The sequence below is a fragment of the Chiloscyllium plagiosum genome, unplaced genomic scaffold (assembly GCF_037043375.1).
Source record: "Chiloscyllium plagiosum isolate Xiang-an unplaced genomic scaffold, Cpla_swu_hap1 HiC_scaffold_32, whole genome shotgun sequence".
Lineage (NCBI taxonomy): Eukaryota > Metazoa > Chordata > Chondrichthyes > Orectolobiformes > Hemiscylliidae > Chiloscyllium > Chiloscyllium plagiosum.
In genome coordinates, this window is record NW_028270170.1 from 45,727,866 (window position 1) to 45,752,765 (window position 24,900).

At 42.8% G+C, this 24,900-nt stretch overlaps 1 protein-coding gene across 5 annotated transcripts in view; it reads right to left on the reverse strand.

The window, feature by feature from the left end:
• strada (STE20 related adaptor alpha) overlaps positions 1-24,900 on the reverse strand; it is a 139,655-nt gene that overhangs the window by 16,362 nt on the left and 98,393 nt on the right. For all 5 annotated transcript variants that reach the window (XM_043675352.2, XM_043675351.2, XM_043675350.2 and 2 more), the window contains 2 exons: positions 7,484-7,655; positions 6,371-6,475 (listed from right to left, as the gene is read on the reverse strand). In XM_043675352.2, the coding sequence (XP_043531287.1) occupies positions 6,371-6,475; positions 7,484-7,655 (277 nt within the window). The remainder of the gene's footprint in view (positions 1-6,370; positions 6,476-7,483; positions 7,656-24,900) is intronic.

Below are 24,900 nucleotides of genomic sequence, written 5' to 3' on the forward strand. Positions count from 1 at the left end.
CTGATTTTGGTCATAGGTAAATTTTAGAATCCATTTTTAAGGATAAGATAGTGGTGTACTTGGAAGTGCATGGTAAAATAAGGTGGAGTCAGTATGGTGTCATCAAGGGCATGACACACCTGACAAATCTATTAGAATTCTTTGAGGAGGTAATGAGCAAGTTTGACAAAGGAGAGCCAGTGGATGTAACTTATTTGGTTTTCCAGAAGGCCTTTGACAAGACGCTGAACAGAGGCTGCTAAATAGGACAAAAGTCAATGGTTATGAGGGAAAGATACTGACAAGTATAGAGGATTGGCTGGCTGACAGAAAGCAGAGAGAAGAAATAAAAGGATCTCTTTCAGAATGGCAGCCGGTGATTAATGGAGTTACGCAGGGGTCAGTGTTGTGACAACTATTCACATTATACATTAATGATATGGTTGAAGGAACTGAAGGCATTGTTGCTCAATTTGCAGATGACACAAAAATAGATTGAGGGTCAGGTCACATTAAGGAGGCGATGATGCTGCAGAAGGGTTTGGACAGGCTTTAAGAGTGGACAAAGTGGCAGATGGAACACAATGTGAGAAAGTATGAGGTTATGCACTTTGGTAGGAAGAATAGACATTTTCTAAATGGGGAAAGGCTTTGGAAATCTGAAGCAGAAAGAGATTTAGGAATCTTAGTTCATGATTCTCCTAAGGTTAACAAGCAGGTTTAGTTGGCAGTAAGGAAGGCAAATTCAATTTTAGCATTAATTTCAAAAGGGCTAGAGTATAAGAGCAGAGTTATACTGTTGAGACTGTTCGAAGTTCTGGTCAGACTGCAATTGGAATGTTGTAAACAGTTTTGGGCCTTGTATCTAAGAAAGGATTTGCTGGCTTTGGAGGGGATCAGAGCTGGTTTACAAGAATGATCCCAGGGATGATGGGCTTGTCAAATGAGGAGCAGTTGAGGACTCTGAATCTGTACTCATTGGAGTTTAGAAGGATCGGGGGGGATCTGATTGAAACTTACAGAATACCGAGATGCCCGGGCAGATTGGAAGTGGAAAAGGTGTTTCCAATAGTAGGAGGGACTAGGAAACCAGAGGGCACAGCCTCAGAGTGAAGGGTGACCCTTTAGAACTGAGATGAGGAGGAATTTCTTCAGCTACTGGGTGATTAATCTGTGGAATTCATTGCAGCAGAATGAAGGCCAAGTCATTGAGTGTACTTCAGACAAAGATAGATAGGTTCTTGATTAGTAAGGGGATCAAGGGTTACAGGGAGAAGGCAGAAGAATGGAGTTGAGAAACATGTCAGCCAGGTTTGAATGGGGGAAGCAGACTATGAGCCAAATGGCCTAATTCTGTTTGCATATCTTATGATGAAGGTAAGGACCATGAGAAACACTGAAGATAAGAGGGATCATGATGTGCATGTCACTTAAGATAGCAGGACAGGCAGATAAAGTGGTTGTGGAAGATTATGGTACACTTGCCTTTATTAGGTGAGGAATAGAGTTTAAGAGCAGGGAGGTTATGTGGGAACTATACAAAATGCTGGTTATGTTACAGCTATAGTATTGTCTACAGTATAGGAAGGACGTGGTAGCACTGGAGAGGGTGCAGAGGAGATTTACCAGAATGTTGTCTGGGTTGCAGAGTTACTGGTCATTCCTTGTTTTTTTTTTAATATTTCATCCAACCTTCTGACCTGCCACTAATCTTTGCACATTTATTAAGTTTGATTATTTCTTTGACCATTTTGGTTAATCACAGTCAGAGGGTTCATATCCCTTCCAATTCAATGAAATCTGAAATATCCTCTTAAATCTCTGGCACTGCATCTGTATTAACATAATTTGCCAATTCACTTCAGCAAATTCTGCTTTCTTGCCCTTGCTCTTACTTAAACATTTCCACAATGTCTTGGACCCACTGCTCCCTTTCTCAAACTGAATGTAAAATTCAATCATATTATAGTCACTGCTACTTACTGGCATCTTGTCTGAGATCATTGAATTGTCTTACATTGTTGCACAATACCAGATCGAGTAGGCCTGCTTTCTAACTGGCTGAAAAAAGGATGTTCAATAAACAATGGCAACAGTCACAAATGACATCCTGTGTGACTGTGACAATGGTAAACTTTTCCAGGGGGTGATTCTTCTTGAACTGTCTGCAGCCTTTGACAGAGTTGACTATACCATTCCTCTCTTCAGGGTCTTCCAGGTGGGAATGACTGTTCTCACCTACTTCCATTCTTATCTAACTGTAGCCAGAGAATCACGTGCAAAGGTTTCTATGCTTTTGTTTCATTACCTTTAGTGCTCCCAAGGATTAATCCTTGGTCCCTTTCTATTTTTCTTCTACACGTTGCACCTTGAGACCATTATCTGAGGGCATAGGTGATGAGCTACTCTACTGCAGCACTACCTGGCTGGATTGCTCCACTGTTGCAAAATTATCAGACTATTTAACCAAAAGACTGACACTCAAGTTCCTAGTCAAAAATATGTAGTCTTGGCAACATTCTAAAGCAGTAGCCTGTTTAGTGTCACAAGTTTAGTGTCACATTTAATTAGCAGATATGTTTCTGACCTCATATTCATGGCATCACTAAGACTACTCTATTTCTTTAATATTGGCCTCTTGTTCATTCTCGATTGCAATCTCTCCAAAATTGATAGCTGTGTCTTCAGCTGTCCAGGCCCCATATTTTGGAATTCCATCCTCACATCACTTTCCTCCTTTAAGATGACTTGTAGAAATTCCTTTAATGAATTTTTTGGCCATCTGATATAATATCTCTATGTTCTTTCCCCTGGGATGGGAGAATCCAAAACTAGAGGGCATAGGCTTAGGGAGAGAGGAAAGATTTAAAGGGACCTAAGGGGCAACATTTTCATGCAGAGGGTGGTGAGAGTATGGAATGAGCTGCCAGAGGAAGTGGTGGAGGCTGGTACAATTACATCATTTAAAAGGCATCTGGATGGATATATGAATAGAAAAGGTTTAGAGGGATATGGGCCGGGTGCTGTCAAATGGGACTCTATTAGTTTAGGATATCTGGTCGGCATGGACAAGTTAGACCGAAGAGTCTGTTTCCGTGCTGTACATCTGTGATTGTGTTGCTTGGTGTCGTATTCAGATTTCCTGCATTTTTAACGAAATAAAATTCCATGACTTATCTATGCTTAAAATGACATTTACAATGGTTCTTGCACACAGATCAGAGAAGCTGTCTCAACAATAGACATGTAAGCATCATGTTTTGCATTGTCATTTCCAGTAGGTGCTTATTCTTACTTTGCGTTCCCTTGTTCTAGCTGAAGAAAATATCTAACTGCTCTGCCTTATCAACAATTAAAATATGCAACTCTCATCAATACACCGCTATTAATCTGAAGATATCGGGACAGGAGGGACTGGGAATCCAGCATGCACTGATCAGCCAATGACTGAGGCTGGTCTGGTAGTGTGCACAGCAGCCAGTCAGCAGGAGAGGTGAACAGGATCAAGTCGAATAAAACTTACACTAAATTCCGGCCATGCGAAGCAAAGCAAAAGATAACTGGAAGAATTAAATGGAGAATAGTTTGGGAATCTGTCTGAAGTCTAGAAAAATCTCATCCCTCTCTTTATAAATTTTCATAACTTTTCAAGCACCGGGCCCTGGGTTCAATTCCAGCCTCGACGACAGTGTGTGGAATATGCACATTCTCCATGCTTGAGTGGGCTTCCTCTGGGTGCTCTGGCTTCCCCCCCCCCACAGTCGAAAGATGTGCAGGCTAGGTGGATTAGCCATGGGAAATGCTAATGGGATAGAATAAAGGGCTGAGTCTGGGTGGACGCTGTCAGTGTGGAACTGATGGGCCAAAGAACCTGTTTCCGCACTGTAGGGATTCTATTCCATTCTAGGATTCTATTCTATCCCAAATTCCATCTGCTGTAGCCCCTGAATTCAGATCAGTATGCAGATCTAAGTCTCAGAGGGCTCAGAACACATATCTATCCTAAACCATAGCCCCCCCCCAAAAAACAATACCCTACTTCCAAGGCTGAATCACCTCCTCTTTCTGGTGCCGAATGCTTACAATCAACTGAGTATCCACCTCCAAGTTAGGCTACATGTTCATCATCTTTCCCACTGGATTAACCTGTAGCTGCCTCTGCTCTGTGTATTTACATGTTATCTAGCTCTATCTGTAATTTCAGAGCTGTTTCCTCTTTCTCTGCCTCAGCATGCTAAACCCTTCCGATGCATGTCACCACCTATGTCCCTCAGCTCATTACAATATCTCAGTTTCCAGTTGGCAAATAATCACTGATTTGCCAATGCTTTTAGTACCGTTTACCTGCCCCAAGACAGTTTCGTTCATACAACTTTCTTCTTATATGATCTTTTGATCAACAGTACTCCCAACTGAATCAATCTTTTGTCCACAGCTTGGTGAATTAGTGATTATAATTCGACTCCAATTGCTTTTGTCCTCATAATCGATGTTGTGAAATACAAATGGTTGAAAAAACGCAGACACAATGATTTTCATGAAATGGTTCGCCATTTCCCTTTGTAAGTCCTGGTCTGTGTCTTCCAGAACAGTTTTCTTCCTTGTATGTTACAGGGTGTAGCCACTGTAACAATGGCCTTAGCATTGTCCTGCATCAGCAACACAAGTACTCCTTTCCTGATCCAAGATTTTCTGCATCCTGCAAACTATACAGATACTGGACTTGCAATGTTACCTCTATTTATCTCCTCATAGATGCTGCCTAAACTGCTGTGTTTCTTCAGCATTGTGTGTTTGTTTCAGATGTCCAGCATCCACAGTATTTAGCTTTTATACATGTACCTTGTTCTGGATTCTATCATTGCTATTTGTCCAGCTGTTAATTAAAAACTATCAACTTGGCAAATATTTCTTCTGCCTACCTGCTTGAATATCTTCTCAACTCAAATTTGCTCTCACCCATTAGTTGGTTTTAATTGAAAGTGTAATCAGGTTTATCAGCTGCATGGACACAGTATCCTTCTTGTTGTTAGCTCCTATGACTGGAATCTGCTTTCGCACAAACCACCTCTTGCAATACAATTACTTCTCTATCAGCTGCCATTTGACAGGGACTGTTTTGTCACTTTCTTTCAGAATTAAATTCATGTAGTGAAGTTCCTTTCACTTCATTTGTGCCCGACATTCTTTTTATCCTACTTCTCCTCTACCCCTTACAAAGTTGAATGAAGTAGCTTTAACTTCCTGCCATCCTTTTGCAGTTAGCTGCCCAGACCACTCATGGCCTCACAGCACAGATGTGCTCTCTTAACCAGATAATAATATCTGATGTCCAGTGGCAGTCAGAAGAGTAACAGCAATAACACCATTGACTGGACTCACTCAAAAGGTGAGTGACAGGCTTATCCAGTAGCTCACTTTAGGACAGTCAACTCACTTAAAGTGTCATTTAGAATTGAATTTTTAACAATTACAGTTACTTCAAATTTTAGCTTTTGATGTGGAAACTAATCGGAGTGAAAACAAAAGTCCTTTAACCACATGAAGAATGTTTTGGTTGTGCAGGTTAAGTTTTATTTTGTAAAGTTTAAAGGAAAGATATGAGTACTCTGTGACTGAATGAAACTAAGTGTGAGACAAACACCCAACAATTCTCAAGCTGTCAATTAAATCCCCCTTTTTCTTTGTCCATAATCTGTTAAACACTACATTACCAAACCCCTGTGACACACTAACTTCATGCTGTAGTCTGTGCTGACAATGGTACAATTAAGCACAAATTCTAACAGGGTTGAACAAAGATGATGTCTTCCCTGATTGGGGAGACAGAACCAGCAGGGACAGACTCAGGATACTGGATAGGTCATTTAAAACTGAGATGAGAAAACATTTCTTTACACAAAGAGTAGTGAACCTGTGGAAGTCTCTACCACATAAGACTATGGAGGCCAAGTCACTGAATATATTCAAGGCATGGATCTATTTTTAGATGTTAAAGGCATCAAGGTGTAAGGGGAGAAAGCAGGAAAATGGCAATGAGACAGAGGAGCAGCCATGGTCATAATGAATGAAGATTCTAGATTAGAGTGGTGCTGGAAAAGCACAGCAGTTCAGGCAGCATCCAGGAGCAGGAAAATTGATGTTTCGGGCAAAAGCCTGCAGGCACTCTGCCTCTATTCCTGATGAAGGGCTTTTGCCCGGAACTCGATTTTCCTGCTCCTCGGATGCTGCCTGAACTGCTGTGCTTTTCCAGCACCACTCTAATCTAGACTCTGGTTTCCAGCATCTGCAGTCCTTGTTTTTACCATACTGAATGAAGAAGCAGGCTCAAAAAGCCAAATAGACCATTCCTGCTTCCAGTTTCCAAAAATAAAAGTTGTAACACTCATACCTGAGTTGCAGGCATATTTTTGAAGGGAACATGCCCGTTAGCTAACTCGCAAGCAGTTATTCCCAGACTGTAAATATCGGATTTGGCATCATAACCCTGCAGATTCTATAGGAAGGAACAAAATATGTTAGTTGTCAGCTGTAAATATTATAACACGGCATTAAGCTTTCAAATGAAAATTTGCCACATAAATAGAGCTTGATTCCGAGCTATCTCAAAATTAGTTGCAAGGACCATATAGATTCTGGTTGAGTTTAGGTCAGAGTGGTGCTGGAAAAGCACAGCAGGTCAGGCAGCATCCGAGGAGCAGGAAAATCTACGTTTTGGGCAAAAGCCCTTCATCAGGAATAGAGGCAGGAAGCCTCTGGTTGACTCTACCAGAAGGCTAAATTGAGATTACCAAGCTAACAGTATATAAGCAGCCATTTCATCCACACAAAAATGTGACCTCCTCATCCCCACACTTTGAGCCCACCCCAGCCTCCAGGCCCTTATCAAATAGATAGTCATCCTACTGCTGCACGGTGACCACAAAGGGACAACGATTTCCAATAGCAATGGATCTGTTTATTAAAACAACAGGGTGGTAAACACCATCTATCCTGGAATCTGGACAGGAATCCCAAGGATACCTTTGATGAACAGGATTGGAGGCAAGGAGGGGGTTGGCAGATAGCTGTGGACTGAATGGATTTCCAATTTTGATTCCAAAACATGCAATCTTTTCCAGAAGTGGTGCGACTGTTATTCAGCCTGACTAATAGGTATAACTTTCTGTTGGGTGGAGAATCTCCCAGCCAAAAATAATTCAAAGGTCAGCAGTTGCTTGTGAGAGCCTTCATATTGTGAGGAGGATGGAGGGGGACGTGCATTATGATCCCCAATCTTTGGTTAAAGAAGGTATTTTGGATGGGCATTTTGATGGAGTGGGAAAAGAGACCAATGAACAGCAAATTTTTGAGAGGCAGGCAAGCTGCACTTCCTCTATACCAGTCATAGATCTCCATTATAATGCACATATCCGGGATCATCACGCTACACCATGATGTATCAGAGCTCCCGGTCAGTGTCAATCTGTTATAGAGAGTTTGGCTCTAGGATATGTGGACCTACCTGTTGCAGCAGCTCAGGACTTAGCCATGGTAATATTTTAACACTGTATTTCGGGAAGTCATGGATCACCCGTAGCCGTTGCCCATGGCTGATCATACTGAAAATGCTGCGGAGTCCTGATAGGTAAACTTGTCCATCTGATGATATCAGAATGTGACTTGCTTGAACACTCCTGAAAGGAAGGAAATTAGGTTGTTACTTTAATCTATTTACAGTATGGTGAAATAAACAGTAACTAAAGTGTTTAATTTCAAGAGGGAACAATTTCTGAGACCCAGAGTGTACAGCAGTAGTAGGGAATCAGTGGGAAGCAGAGCAAGCACATTGGAAAGACAGAATAGAAGAACAAGGAGGAGGAGTATGCAATTCAAGCTGCCTTCACCCGTTTGCCAATCATGGTTGATCACAGCTCGGCTTCAATTCCATCACTGTAGTGTTGGAAGGAGATGATAATGGCTGGGAGGGGCAAAGACACAACTCTTAACTTGTGCTTTACAGAAAAAATGGGATGAATATGTCACTGGGAATATGCCGATGGATCTTCAAATATTTCGTGACAGAAATACACAGATATGTGAAAGGACTTTATGTACATATAGATCAATTTAGTGTGAGAATAAGAGAGGTTGGAGGTGGGGTAGATGTGCAGAGGAGGATACGCAAGGGGTGGCAAGCCAAAATAGGTTCAAGATAATTTAGACTTTCAACATAGAAAACAGGAACAGTTAGTCATTTGGCCCATCAGTTTTGTTCTGTCATTCATTATGACCATGGTTGATCATCCTACTCAAGTCGTGTTCCTGCTTTTATCCAATATCCTTTGATTCCTTTAGATCCAAAGTGCTATATTCAAAACCTTCGTGAAATCATACAATGGTTTGGCCTCAACAGCTTACGGTCGTAGTGGATTTCACTGGTTTCCCCATGCTCTGGGTAAAGAAATTTCAGCTCAGTCGAAGGATACGGGATAAACCATTTAGGACTGTGACCCCAGGTTCTGGACTCTCCCCGTTTAGTCTTGTTAGAATTTAATAGGTTTCTATGAGATCCCCCTCAATCTTCTCAACTCCAGCAAATATAATCTGATTTAACATCTCCTCATATGTCAGTCCCACCAACCCAGGAATCAATCTCGTAAACCTTTGCTGCATTCCCTCAATAGCAGGAACCGTCTTCCTCAAGTAAGTAGGCCAAAACAGCGCAATATCCCCAGAGTGGTCTCACCAAGCCCTACATAACTGCAGCAAGACATCCTTGCTCCTGTATTGAACCCACTCATTTTGAAAGCCAACGTACGATATGACTACATTTCTGCCTGCTGCACCAGCATGCTTACCTCCACAGAGTGGTGTATGTGGGATACCCAGGTCTCATTGCACATTCCCCTCTCCCAATCTATCATCATTCAGATAATAATCTGCCTACTTGTTTTTACTACTGAAGTGTATAACCTCACATTTACCCACACTATATTTCATCTGCTATGCATTTACCCACTCACTCAATTCATCCAAATCATACTGAAGCATTTATGAATTCTCCTCACAGCTCATTCTCCCTTTGAGCTTTGTGTCATCTGTAAATTTGGAGATAGTATGTTTAGCTCCTGCATCCAAAAATTATTGAATTGTGAATAGCTGGGTCATACCACTGATCTGTGTGGAACCCACCAGTTACTGTATACCATTTAGAAAAAGACCTATTTATTCATACTGTTTCCTGACTGACCAGTTTTCTATCCAAGTCAATACACTACCCCAGAACCATATACCAATTTTACACATTAATCTATTCTGTGGGGACTTTGTCAAAAGCCTTCCGAAAGTCCAAATAAACCACATCCCCTGCCTCCACCTCATGAACTCTACTAGTTATATCCTTAAAAAAATCAAGCAGACTTGTCCAGCATTATTTTCCTTTCATAAATCCATGCTGACTCTGTCTGATCCTGCCACTATTTTCCAAAGGCGCAGCTTCTTAAGATACATGGTAACGCATTCTAGCATTTTCCCCACTGTTGACATCAGGCTGACTGGTCCATATTTCCTGGTTTTTCTCTCTGCCTCCCTTCTTAAATAGGTCCAACTAAGCATAAATAAATAAATAAATAAAATAAATAAACACAACTGGAGCTGGGAAATGCATTAGGCCAAAAGTATGTGGGGGAAGCACTGGGGTAAGTGTTTTATAATAAATCTTTGATTAGCACTGGAGAAAAGCAAAGAACAATCTAAAGCAGAATGTCAAAGCTGGAAGAGAGTTAACTCCAATGGGGAATCTAGGCCAGGGTAAAATTATTCAAAGTATTAACAGGAAAAGTTGCAATACAATAATGGACAGTTTTCAAAGAGGAAACTTCTTTAGATGCAGGAATGCCAAAAATGGCAAAAGATAGAGGAATAAAGAGAGGTCCATAAATGACAAAAGGACTGGAGAATATAATGGATGTGTTGCACCTAAGCAGAATTTTTCAAGAAAGAATCAGGTCATTTACAATAGTGGAATGGGGAAATTAGGAAAACAGAAAGAAAGATAATGAAGTTAAAATGGTCGTTCAAATAAAACGAAGCTCGCATATCTTCTACGAGCAGTGAGTAGAAAGCTGATAGAAAGAAGCAGACTGAGACCTTTAAGGGAAAAAGATGGTGATACCTGCTTAGAGACACAGGACAAGGTTAGAAGACTTGAGCACTATCAGTCTTTAATAAGGGAAATAAATGTGACATAAATCTTGGAAGAAAGGATTGCGAGGATGATTCAAGAGAAGAGTGAAAGTAATTGGGTGGTTGTTATGGGGGACTTTAACTTTCCTGATATTAATTGGGAAATCTATAGCTCAAGTTCGTTAGATGGGTCAGTGTTTGTCCAATGTGTGCAGGAGGGTTTCCTGACACAATATGTAGATAGGCCAACAAGAGGTGAGGCCATACTGGATTTGGTTCTGGGTAATGAACCAGGCCAGGTGTTAGAATTAGAGGTAGGTGAGCACTTTGGGGACAGTGACCACAATTCGGTGACTTTTACTCTAGTGATGGAGAGGGATAAGTGTGCACTACAGGGCAAGAGTTATAGATGGGGGCAGGGAAATTATGATGCTGTGAGGCATGACTTAGGATGTGTGGCCTGGAAAAGTAAGCTTCAAGGCAAGGGTGTAATTGATATGTGGAGCTTGTTCAAGGAGCAACTATTGAGTGTCCTTGATAAGTATGTGCCCGTCAGGCAGGGAAGAAAGGGTCGGGTGAGGGAGCCGTGGTTTAATAAGGAATTGGAATCCCTTGTTAAATGGAAGAGGGCGGCCTATCTCAAGATGAGGCGTGAAGGTTCAATTGGGGCGATTGAGAGTTATAAGGTAGCCAGGAAGGACCTGAAGAGAGAGCTAAGAGCAGCAAGGAGGGGACATGAAAGGTCCTTAGTTGGTAGGATTAGGGAAAACCCTAAGGCTTTCTATAGGTATGTCAGGAATAAAAGAATGACTAGGGTAGGAATAGGTCCAGTCAAGGATAGTAGTGGGAAGTTGCGTGTGGAGGCTGAAGAGATTGGGGAGACACTGAATGAATACTTTTCGTCAGTATTCAATCAGGAATAGGACATTGTTGTCAATGTGAGTACTGAGTCACAATTAAGTAGAATGGATGGCTTTGAGGTATGTAGAGAAGAGGTGTTGGAAATTCTGGAAAGGGTGAAAATAGATACGTCCCCTGGGCCTGATGGCATTTATCCTAGGATTCTCTGGGAAGCAAGGGAGGAGATTGCAGAGCCATTGGCCTTGATTTTTATGTCCTCGTTGTCTACAGGAGTAGTGCCAGAAGATTGGAGGCTAGCAAATGTGGTTCCCTTGTTCAAGAAGGGGAGTAAGGATAACCCTAGTAACTATAGGCCGGTGAGTCTCACTTCTGTTGTGGGAAAAATCTTAGAGAGAATTGTAAGGGATAGGATTTATGAACATCTGGATAGGAATAATGTGATCAAGGATAGTCAGCATGGTTTTGTGAAGGGCAGGTTGTGCCTCACAAACCTTATTGAATTCTTTGAGAAGGTGACTAAGGAGGTGGACGAGGGGAAAGCAGTAGATGTGGTGTATATGGATTTTAGTAAGGCGTTTGATAAGGTTCCCCATGGTAGACGACTGCAAAAAATACGGAGGTATGGCATTGAGGGTGAGTTGGAGGTTTGGATTAGGAGTTGGCTGGCTGGAAGAAGACAGAGGGTAGTAGTTGATGGCAAATGTTCATCTTGGAGTGCCGTCACTAGCGGTGTTCCGCAAGGATCTGTTTTGGGACCATTGCTGTTTGTCATTTTTATAAATGACCTGGAGGAGGGGTTAGAAGGTTGGGTGAGTAAGTTTGCTGATGATACGAAAGTCGGAGGAGTTGTGAGGAAGGATGTGGCAGGTTACAGCGGGATATAGATAAGCTGCAGAACTGGGCAGAAAGGTGGTAAATGGAGTTCAATGTAGCTAAGTGTGAGGTGATTCACTTTGGTAAGTGTAATAAAAAGATGGAGTACTGGGCTAGCGGTCGGATACTTGGTGGTGTGGATGAGCAGAGGGATCTTGGTGTCCATGTACACAAACCTTTGAAAGTTGCCACCCAGGTAAATAGTGCGGTGAAGAAGGCATATGGCGTACTGGCTTTATTTGGTAGAGGAATTGAGTTCCGGAGTCCTGAGGTCATGTTGCAGTTGTACAAGACTCTGGTGCGGCCACATCTGGAGTATTGTGTGCAGTTTTGGTCGCCATACTATAGGAAGGATGTGGAGGCACTGGAACGGGTGCAGAGGAGGTTTACCAGGATGTTGCCTGGTATGGTAGAAAGATCGTATGAGGAAAGGCTGAGGCACTTGGGGTTGTTTTCATTGGAGAAAAGAAGGTTTAGGGGTGACTTGATAGAGGTGTATAAGATGATTAGGGGTTTAGATAGGGTTGACAGTGAGAATCTTTTTCCACGTATGGAGTCAGCTATTACAAGGGGGCATAGCTTTAAATTAAGGGGGGATAGGTATAGGACAGATGTTAGGGGTAGGTTCTTTACTCAGCGAGTCGTGAGTTCATGGAATGCCCTGCCAGTAGCAGTGGTGGACTCTCCCTCATTATGGGCATTTAAGCGGGCATTGGATAGGCATATGGAGGATAGTGGGCTAGTGTAGGTTAGGTGGGCTTGGATCGGCGCAACATCGAGGGCCGAAGGGCCTGTACTGCGCTGTATTCTTCTATGTTCTATGTTCTATAATATCGGTTGCCACAGAATTGGAGGTGGTAACAGATAGGGTGAAGTGTTTAGTGGATAAATTGTCTGGTCCAAACGAATTGCATCCCAGGTTGCGACAGGAAGTTGGGGGTGGAGATGCGTGAAAATGCAAATGGATTGGGAGTGACAAATATGATACTAATTTAAAAGGGTACAATGAGTCACAGAGGGGCCAACAGAACAGATGAAAGTGCAGATTGAATTCAATACAGATGTTTGAGATCATGCATTTTGGCAGAAGGAATAAAGAGCTAATAAAGAGTAAGTAGGACAGTTTTAAGAAAGGGGCCTGCTGCATTCACATAAATATTTGGAGGTGGCAGGATATGTCAAAAGGAAGTGAATGAGCAAACCACATGGGACCTTGGACAAATACACAATGTTGAGAAATCTCCATGAGACCACGAGATCATTGAATCCAGATCCAACTGCCACACTAAGGGAGTATGTGAAAAACCTGAGACAGTGCAGAGGTGATTCACTGGAATGCTTCCAGAGAGGAGGGATTCTATTGACAAGGAAGTTGGAGACGCTGGGGGCTTTCTCCTTGGAGTAAAGGAAATTATGGGGAGATTCCCTCTCTAGTGATGGAGAGGGATAAGTGTGCACTGCAGGGCAAGAGTTATAGCTGGGGGAAGGGAAATTATGATGCGGTGAGGCACGACCTAGGATGCGTGACTTGGAAAAGTAGGCTTCAAGGCATGGGCACAACTGATATGTGGAGCTTGTTCAAGGAGCAACTATTGAGTGTCCTTGATAAGTATGTACCTGTCAGGCAGGGAGGAAAGGGTCGTGCGAGGGAGCCGTGGTTTAATAAGGAATTGGAATCCCTTGTTAAATGGAAGAGGGCGGCCTATGTAAAGATGAGGCGTGAAAGCTCAATTGGGGAAATTGAGAGTTATAAAGTAGCCAGGAAGGATCTGAAGAGAGAGCTAAGAGCAGCAAGGTGGGGACATGAAAAATCCTTAGTTGGTAGGATTAGGGAAAACCCTCAGGCTTTCTATAGGTTTTTTAGATTAGAATAGATTAGATTACATTACAGTGTGGAAACAGGCCCTTCGGCCCAACAAGTCCACACCAACCCGCCGAAGCGAAACCCACCCATACCCCTACATTTACCCCTTCCTAACACTACGGGCAATTTAGCATGGCCAATTCACCTGACCCTGCACATCTTTGGACTGTGGGAGGAAACCGGAGCACCCGGAGGAAACCCACGCAGACACGGGGAGAACGTGCAAACTCCACACAGTCAGTCGCCTGAGGTGGGAATTGAACCCGGGTCTCTGGTGCTGTGAGGCAGCAGTGCTAACCACTGTGCCACCGTGCCGCCCAAGAATGTCAGGAATAAAAGAATGACTCGGGTAGGAATAGGTCCAGTCAAGGATAGTAGTGGGAAGTTGCGTGTGGAGGCTGAAGAGATTGGGGAGACACTGAATGAATACTTTTCGTCAATATTCACTCAGGAATAGGACATTGTTGCCGATGTGAATATTGAGTCACAATTAATTAGAATGGACGGCTTTGAGGTATGTAGGGAAGAGGTGTTGGAAATTCTGGAAAGGGTGAAAATAGATATGTCCCCTGGGCCTGATGGCATTTATCCTAGGATTCTCTGGGAAGCAAGGGAGGAGATTGCAGAGCCATTGGCCTTGATTTTTATGTCCTCGTTGTCTACAGGAATAGTGCCAGTAGACTGGAGGATAGCAAATGTGGTTCCCTTGTTCAAGAAGGGGAGTAGGGATAACCCTAGTAACTATAGGCCGGTGAGTCTCACTTCTATTGTGGGCAAAGTCTTAGAGAGAATTGTAAGGGATAGGATTTATGAACAGCCGGATAGGAATAATGTGATCAAGGGTAGTCAGTATGGTTTTGTGAAGGGCAGGTCGTGCCTCACAAACCTTATTGAATTCTTTGAGAAGGTGACTAAGGAGGTGGACGAGGGTAAAGCGGTAGATGTGGTGTATATGGATTTTAGTAAGGCGTTTGATAAGGTTCCCCATGGTGGGCTGCTGCAAAAAATACGGAGGTATGGCATCGAGAGTGAGTTGGAGGTTTGGATTAGGAATTGGCTGGCTGGAAGAAGACAGAGGGTAGTAGTTGATGGTAAAGGTTCATCTTGGAGTGCCGTTACTAGCGGTGTTCCGCAAGGATCTGTTTTGGGACCATTGCTGTTTGTCATTTTTATAAATGACCTGGAGGAGGGGCAAGAAGGTTGGGTGAGCAAGTTTGCGGATGATACGAAAGTCGGTGGAGTTGTTGAGAGTGAGGAAGGATGTGTCAGGTTACAGCGGGATATAGATAAGTTGCAGAGCTGGGCAGAAAGGTGGCAAATGGAGTCGAATGTAGGTAAGTGTGAGGTGATTCACTTTGGTAAGAGTAACAAAAAGATGGGGTACTTGGCTAATGGTCGGATACTTGGTAGTGTGGATGAGCAGAGGGATCTTGGTGTCCATGTACACAGATCTCTGAAAGTTGCCACCCAGGTAAATAGTGCGGTGAAGAAGGCATATGGCGTATTGGCTTTTATTGGTAGAGGAATTGAGTTCCGGAGCCCTGAGGTCATGTTGCAGTTGTATAAGACTCTGGTGCGGCCACATCTGGAGTATTGTGTGCAGTTTTGGTCGCCATACTATAGGAAGGATGTGGAGGCACTGGAACGGGTGCAGAGGAGGTTTACCAGGATGTTGCCTGGTATGGTAGGAAGATCGTATGAGGAAAGGCTGAGGCACTTGGGGCTGTTTTCACTGGAGAAAAGAAGGTTTAGGGGTGACTTGATAGAGGTGTACAAGGTGATTAGGGGTTTAGATAGGGTTGACCATGAGAACCTTTTTCCACGTATGGAGTCAGCTATTACGAGGGGGCATAGCTTTAAATTAAGGGGTGGTAGGTATAGGACAGATGTTAGGGGGAGATTCTTTACTCAGCGAGTCGTGAGTTCATGGAATGCCCTGCCAGTAGCAGTGGTGGACTCTCCCTCTTTATGGGCATTTAAACAGGCATTGGATAGGCATATGGAGGATAGTGGACTAGTGTAGGTTAGGTGGGCCAAAGGGCCTGTACTGCGCTGTATTTTTCTATGTTCTATTTCATAGAGATGTACAAGATTATGGTTAAGTATAAACAAGACAGACTAGGGAAAACTGTTTACACAAGAACCAGGGGAGAAATACTTAAAATATTTGCCTTGTGATTCAGGGAAGATGCAAATAACATTTTTTTCCCCCAAACACAGCAAGTATCAAATCAGAAGTGGCAGAAGTGGTCAGCATCAATAATTTCTATAGTAATTTGAAATGGGAACTCAAGTAAAATTAACTTAGTGGCTACAGGGAGAGGGTTGGGAAATTGACTTACTGGATTGCACCATAGATAGTTAGCACAAATCAAATGGGGTCAAAAGGCCTCCTCTGTGCTGCAATTATCCAATAACTATTCATGGCTTGGTTCTCCCTCGAGCAGGGAAGATTAAGGGATATTTAATGAGGTATTCAAAATGATGTAAGATTTGAATTAACAAAACAAAAAGTATTTTTCCCTGGCAAAAGGAGAGATGGCTACAGATTAGAACTAAAACGATTGGCAAAGGAGCCAGATGTGAGATGAGAAGCAATTTTTTGATATCAAGTTATTTTAACTGCAATGTGCTGCCTGTAAAGGTGATGGTAGCAAATTCAATGATTAATCTCAAAAGGGAATTAGATAAATATTTAAAGGGGAGAAAGTCACAGAGCCATGGAGTAGTAGTGGTTAGATTCAAAGGTCTACTGCATCGCAAATTCCATCCATGATTTTAAAAGGTTGAGTTAGCTTTTTAGATTAGAATAGATTCCCTACAGTATAGAAACAGGCCCTTCGGCCCAACAAGTCCATACCGACCCTCTGAAGAGTAACCCACCCAGACCCATTCCTCTGCCCTATATTTACCAGTGACTAACATGATGAGCAATTTAGCATGGCCGATTCATCTGACCTGCACATCTTTTGGATTGTGGAAAGAAACCCGAGCACCCAGAGGAAACCCAGGCAGACATAGGGAGAATGTGCAAATTTCACACAGACAGTTGCCAGAGGCTGGGATCAAACCCAGGTCCCTGGCGTTTTAAGGCAGTAGTGCTAACCACTGAGCCACCATGCTATCATAAAGCTTAACCAAAAAAAACTTTCCGAATCCTGCCTCTTAAACCTAACCTTGTTACCTTTTGCACAGTGCAGTGAAGTTCAGAATGTTAAATGTGCTATTTAAGCAAAAGTTCCTGTTGTTTTTGATGTTGTACAGACCAGAAGTGTTGACCTCTGAAATCTCCTCAGGGGTACAATTGCATTGTGTATCAAGTAACATATCTATTCTGATTGACATTGTGAGCTGACTTTATTTAAAGTCAATGATGGAGGTGCTCCTCATTTCTTCCCATGGCATTGCACTTGGGGCATTAAGAAAGTTCAATTTGATCTAATATATAACTGAAATTTAAGTTACAAAATCACATTCCTTGCAAGGTTTGAGGGGATGTTTGGATAGGATTGTGGTACAAATAGGGTTGCATAACATTTGAACCAGGATAGTAAGGAAAAAAAGACTTTCATTCCTGATGAAGGGCTCTGGCCCGAAACGTCGATTCTCCTGATCCTCGGATCCTCACCTGTTGTGCTTTTCCAGCAACACACTCTCGACACAAATGAATGCATGACTGAGGAGCTGGTGGATGGGAGAAGGATTCTCACTTTTGGATCACTGGAAGCTCTTTTGGGGTAGAAGTGACCTGTACAAGAAGGATGGATTGCACCTAAATTGGAAGGGGACTAATATACTTGCAGGGAGATTTGCTAGGCACAGTGGAATGGCAGCACAGTGGCTCACAGGTTAGCACTGCTGCTTCACAGCATCAGGGTCCCAGGTTTGATTCCAGCCTTGGGCTGTGTGGAGTTTGCACATTTTCCCCATGTCTACGTGCTCTGGCTTCCTCCCACAGTCCAAAGACGTGCAGGTCAGGTGAATGGGCCATGCTAAATTGCCCATAGTGTTAGGTGCATTAGTCAGAGGGAAATGGGTCTGGGTGGGTTACTCTTCGGAAGGTCGGTGTGGACTGGTTGGGCCGAAGAGCCTGTTTCCACACGGTAGGGAATCTAATCTAGAGCTGCTCGGGAGGATTTAAACTAGTAAGGTGGGGGTAGTGGAACCCAGGGAGATAGTGAGGAAAGAGATCAATCTGAGACTGGTACAGTTGAGAACAGAAGCGAGTCAAACAGTCAGGGCAGGCAGGGACAAAGCAGAGAACAAAGGTAGGACTGATAAATTAAACTGCATTTATTTCAATGCAAGGGGCCTAACAGGGCATGGTTAGGAACATGTGACTGGGATATCATAGCAATTACAGAAACATGACTCAGGGATGGACAGAACTGGCAGCTTAATGTTCCAGGATACAAATGTTACAGGAAGGATAGAAAGGGAGACAAGAGAGGAGGGGGAGTGGCTGTTTGATAAGAGTTAGCATTACAGCTGTGCTGAGGGAGGATAGTCCCGGAAATACATCCAGGGAAGTTATTTGGGTGGAACTGAGAAATAACAAAAGGGACAATCACCTTATTGGGATTGTATTGTACAGCCCTTATTAGTCAGAGGGAAATTGAGAAACAAATTTGTAAGGAGATCTCCGCTATCTGTAAGAATAATAGGGTGGTTATGATAGGGGATTTTAACTTTCCATAGACTGGGACTGCCATAGTGTTAAGGGTTTAGATGAAGAGGAATTTGTTAAGTGTGTGCAAGAAAATTTTCCGATTTAGTATGTGGATGTACCTACTAGAGAAGGTGCAAAACTTGACCTACTGTTCGGAAATAAGGCAGGGCAGGTGACTGAGGTGTCAGTGGGGGAGCACTTTGGGGCCAGTGATCATAATTCTATTACATTTAAAACAATGATGGAAAAGGATAGACCAGATCTAAAAGTTAAGTCCTAAATTGGAGAAAGGCCAATTTTGATGGTATTAGGCAAGAACTTTCGAATGCTGATTGGAGGCAGATATTCGCAGGTAAAGAGACGGCTGGAAAATGGGAAGCCTTCAGAAATTAGATAACAAGAATCCAGAGAAAGTATATTCCTGTCAGGGTGAAAGGAAAGGCTGGTAGGTATAGGGAATGCTGGATGACTAAAGAAATCAAAGGTTTGGTAAAGAAAAAGAAGGAAGCATATGTCAGGTATAGACAGGAGAGATCGAGTGAATCCTTAGAAAAGTAATAAAGGCAGTAGGAGTATATTTAAGAGGGAAATCAGGAGGGCAAAAAAGGGGACACAAGATAGCTTTGGCAAATAGAGATAAGGAAAATCCAAAGGGTTTTTAAAATACATTAAGGACAAAAGAGTAATTAGGGAGAGAATAGGGCCCCTCAAAGATCAGCAAGGTGGCCTTTGTGTGGAGCCACAAGAAATGGGGGAGATATTAAACGCGTATTTTGCATCTGTGTTTACTGTGGAAAAGGATATGGATGATATAGAATGTAGGGAAATAGATGGTGACATCTTGAAAAATGTCCATATTACAGAGGAGGAAGTGCTGGACGTCTTGAAACGCATAAAAATGGATAAATCCCCAGGACCTGATCAGGTGCACCCGAGAACTCTGTGGGAAGTTAGGGATGTGATTGCTGGGCCTCTTGCTGAGATATTTATATCATTGATAGTCACAGGTGAGGTGCTGGAAGACTGGAGGTTGGCTAACATGGTGCCACTATTTAAGAAGGGTGGTAAGGACAAGCCAGGGAACTATAGACCAGTGAGCCTGACGTCGGTAGTGGGCAAGTTGTTGGAGGGAATCCTGAGGGACAGAATGTACATGTACTTGGAAAGGCAAGGACTGATTAGGGATAGTCACCATGGCTTTGTGCGTGGGAAATCATGTCTCAGAAACTTGATTGAGTTTTTTGAAGAAGTAACAAAGAGGATTGATGAGGGCAGAGCAGTAGATGTGATCTATATGGACTTCAGTAAGGCATTTGACAAGGTTCCCCATGGGAGACTGATTAGCAAGGTTAGATCTCACGGAATACAAGGAGAACTCGCCATTTGGATATAGAACTGGCTCAAAGGTGGGTGGTGGTGGACGGTTGTTTTTCAGACTGGAGGCCTGTGACCAGTGGAGTGCCACAAGGATTGGTGCTGGGTCCACTACTTTTCGTCATTTATATGAAGAGTTGGATGCGAGAATAAGAGGTACAGTAAGTAAGTTTGCAGATGACACCAAAATTGGAAGTTTAGCGGACAGCGAAGAAGGTTCCCACAGATTACGACAGGATCTTGACCGGATGGGCCAATTGGCTGAGAAGCAGCAGATGGAGTTTAATTCAGATAAATGTGAGGTGCTGCATTTTGGGAAAGCAAATCTTAGCAGGACTTATATACTCAATGGTAAGGTCCCTGGGAGTGTTGCTGAACAAAGAGACCTTGGAGTGCAGGTTCATAGCTCCTTGAAAGTGGAGTCGCAGGTAGATAGGATAGTGAAGGCGGCGTTTGGTATGCTTTCCTTTATTGGTCAGAGTATTGAGTATAGGAGTTGGGAGGTCATGTTGCGGCTGTACGGGACATTGGTTAGGCCACTGTTGAAATATTGAGTGCAGTTCTGGCCTCCTTCTTATCGGAAAGATGTTGTGAAACTTGAAAGGGTTCAGAAAACATTTACAAGGATGTTGTCAGGGTTGGATGATTTGAGCTATAGGGAGAGGTTGAACAGGCTGTGGCTGTTTTCCTGAGGTTTATAAGATCATGAGGGGCATGGATAGGATAAATAGACAAAGTTTTTTCCCTGGGGTCGGAAAGTCCAGAACTAGAGGGCATAGGTTTAGGGTGAGAGGGGAAAGATATATATGAGACCTAAGGGGCAACTTTTTCATGCCGAGGATGGTACATGTAAGGAATGAGCTGCCAGAGGAAGTGGTGCAGGTTTGTACAATTGCAACATTTAAAAGGCATCTGGATGGGTATATGAATAGGAAGGGTTTGGAGGGATATGGGCCAAGTGCTGGCTGGTGGGACTAGAATAGATTGGGATATCTGGTTGGCATGGACAAGTTAGATTGAAGGTTCTGTTTCCATGCTGTGCATCTCTATGACAGCTTCATGAATACAGTGAATAAAGTGGAACTGGACTGAAGGATGCTATGGAAGTGGATTTGGGGAATGATTTTTCACTACCAGGGTTCTTCCCTGCAGGACTGCAATGGTGCAGAATGCATCTAACAATCTTTTTAGTTCTGAGTCATTTGATCCTGATGCCTTAAGTGTGTACCCCAGAAGAGTAAACTTATCAAGTTGCGTAATAACCTGCCACCTCTCTGAACTCCAGAGTATACTACTTCCAACTGTTTAGTCAGATAAAACAACATTTTTTTTGATGTAGTTAGGCTAGGTGCTTTTTACTGGGTAGCTGCCTCAAGTCAAGCAGAGCACTTAAAAGCAATCTTACTTTCTGCAACTATCTTCAACACAGTTCAAAGATTCTCAATAACTTCCAGCAATTCCCACACCTGCAGCTAAAAATAGGTTAGCTGAAAATGTTGGTGAAAGACTAGAAGCAATAGTTATTGCTAAAACTATGATGAGGAATGAGGGAAAGAGCAGCTGAATATCAAACATCATGGATTCTCTCCAAAGTAATGATGTTGCCTCCTATAGCAGCCTTCGAGAACTGCACATGGTCATCAGCAAAGGGGATTATGATCTACTTCAACAACTTGATTAGTAATGCAGTAATTACAAAGCTTGTTTGTTATATTCCTGTTAGTCAATTGAAAGAAGAATCCAAAGCCGGTCTTTACTCAGGACAGGTTTATTTACAGTGAACTTTCCAGGTACTCATCTCCTGACTCTACCCAACTGCATAAGCGTTTCTTTGTACTCTTGGAAACCAATTTAAAGTAAAATAAAATCAAATTAAAAGATGAAAGCCCTGAAATGAGGCAACGCAAGATGTTCAAATTAGACTTACCCAGTTTAAATTAAAATGTAACGTTGAGTAAAGATATTGCATTCCAGCCCCTGTGGTGTCCAACAATCGTGGAAGGTTTGAAGCATGCTTGTGAACACACATACAGCAAGCATCGACATAACCATACAACACAAGCAGGCAGTTGAATGTAGATTTTTGAACCAAACTGTTCAGAGATGTTATGGCACACCTCTGGAGTCGGTGGCACTTGAACCCAGGCCTAATAGCTTGGAGGTAGGGACACTATCACTGTGCCACAAAAGTCCTACAGGCAATTTTTAAAAAATTATTTACTTGCTCAGGGATGAGGGTGTCGCTTGCCCATCCCTAATTGCCCAGAGGGCAGTTAAGAGTCAACCACATTGCCATGGATCTGGAGTCACATGTAGGCCAGACCAGGTATGGATGGCAGTTTCATTCCCGAAAGGACACTCGTGAACCAAATGGGTTTTTCTGACAATCGACATGGTCATCATTAGATTCTTTAATTCCAGATATTTATTGAACTCAAATTCCACCATCTGCCATGGCAGGATTCAAACCTGGGTCCACAGAACGTTACCTGGATCTCTGGATTAACAGTCTAGCGATAAGGCCATTGCCTCCCCTAAATTGGGTGTAACAGCCTTTTGTGTGGCCCACAATCTCTGTGTGCTTTTGAAACTCAAATTTTAAAAACATTTGCCCAAAATAGTTAACAGCCCCTTAAAGGGGCACGATAACAAAGATTCTCATGGGGAAATTAAAGTTAAAAGTTAAAATTTTATTTTGAGGGGTGATGCTACACTGCAACTCTGTAGTGCCAACTGGTTGGGAAGGCTTCAAGTTTACTGGCGGAAAACGTGTTCTCTCGCCTGAAACACCTAACTGCGAACATAACCACAAAGCAGAGGCAGGCAGATGAGCCTAATGACCCTGAGATGCAGATTCTCAGGGAGGTATTCAAATTCGTTGTCCCTTTCTGTCTCTCTGGGTAAATAGACAGCATACATGCTCAAGTGATCATTCAGTTAACATCCTTCACCTAACTTCAACTGATACAATTAACATGATACAATTAACATGAATCATCTACACAGAGGAACCATTCCAATTCAGCAAAATGAGTTGTATAAATCTAGACAGCTGTGTTTTGGCACACGAACAAATACCGAGAACTTAGGGGATTACTGTAACTGGTTTCTTAATTCTCCACAGAGGAAGAAACCCACCATCCAAAAAGCTTTCATCCTTCACACATCTCCAGCCCCACATTACATCATTGAGTCAGTCTCCTCTGAAGTAGCCTAGCAATAAAGATTACAGATTAGATTACAGTGTGGAAACAGGCCCTTCGGCCCAACAAGTCCACACCGACCCGCCGAAGCGAAACCCACCCATACCCCTACATTTACCCCTTACCTAACACTACAGGCAATTTGGTATGGCCAATTCACCTGACCCTGCACATCTTTGGATGGTGGGAGGAAACCGGAGCACCCGGAGGAAACCCACGCAAACTCCACACAGTCAGTTGCCTGAGGCGGGAATTGAACCCGGGTCTCTGACGCTGTGAGGCAGCAGTGCTAACCACTGTGCCACCGTGCCGCCCACTGCATGAGTTACACAAATAATCACTACGTTGAACAACCACCAAGATGTGTGCAGAAGCAAATTCAGACTAGCAATAAATTCAACCTGACTAAAGTCATCTACAGCCAGAGAGGAAAACGATTATAAATACACTGCCTGCAACAATATAGATTTCTTAAAAAGTCTCCATAAATGAGCTTTTTAGCATAAGGTCCTTTTAATAAATGTGTTGACCAAGCTTAACTATGGTTACAGTTAAGAGCCCTAACAAGAGGGGAGAAGGATATAGCGTCCCCAAAAAAAAAAACTGGCGATGTTGATCATTGAGACATTGGGTGTGATATTATATGTATATTGTACTAACTGACAGCTTGAGGCTTGGTGTAGCTGTGAAACATCGTGATAATCTATATATCAGCCAGATTCCCTGTGATGCTAGCCTCCAGGGAAGTGAACATGTGAAAGCCCATGATAACTTTTTGTTTTGGTTTATGATAAACTTGGGAAGTCCCATGGCTAGTAGTGGGTTAGCATTTCACCATCTCCCTGCAAGGGAGAAGACGATATTTGCTAAATTAATGTCATGGGAATTAAATAATTCGCATTGTGTGCTTTGCCATTCTTTTAATTCACCCAAGCTGACAAACCTCACTGTCCATGTCAGACAACAAAGTAAGAACTTGCATTTATCCACAGTTTTGATAAGTCAGTCCTGAGGTGCTTTACAACAAAAGCAATTGGGAACAGAATGTGAATGAGAAAGCAAAATCGAGACGGGTGAGCAAAAGAAAAGTTGACACTGAGATTCACGTAAGCTTTTGATGATGATAGAGTGTAAAAATCTCAATAGTCAGGAAGTTATGAGAAGGAATTCAGAGGGCCAGACTATATCTGCATCTACTTGTTTCCAGCTGCGTTTCAAGGGACCCTGCGCAAGGACCGTGGCTATTTGTGATGTACATTAATGATTTAGATTTAAATGTAGGTGGCGTAATCAAGACATTAGTGAATGACATGAAAATTAGTAGGCTGATAAATAGTGAGGAGCGTAGCTGTAAATGGCAAGAGGGTATCAATACACTGGTCAAGTGGGCAGGGTGGCAAATGGACTTCAACCTAGAAAAGTAATGAAGAACAGAGGAGCATGACTGTACATAACCAAAGATCCCTGAAGGAAGGCAGGTAGATAAGATGGTTATGAAGGCTATAGGATACTTGCCTTTATTAGCCGATGCATAAAAAAGAAAAAACAAGAGAGGAAATTGCAGTACCGTTGGCAATGATCTTTTCGTCTTCACTGTCAACGGGGGTGGTACCAGGGGACTGGAGAGTTGCAAATATTGTGCCCCTGTTCAAAAAAAGGGAATAGGAAAACCCCGGGAATTACAGGCCAGTTAGTCTTACTTCGGTGGTAGGCAAAGTAATGGAAAGGGTACTGAGGGATAGGATTTATGAGTATCTGGAAAGACACTGCTTGATTAGGGACAGCCAGCACGGATTTGTGAAGGGTAGGTCTTGCCTTACAAGTCTTATTGAATTCTTTGAGGAGGTGACCAAGCATGTGGATGAGGGTAGAGCAGTGGATGTAGTATACATGGATTTTAGTAAGACATT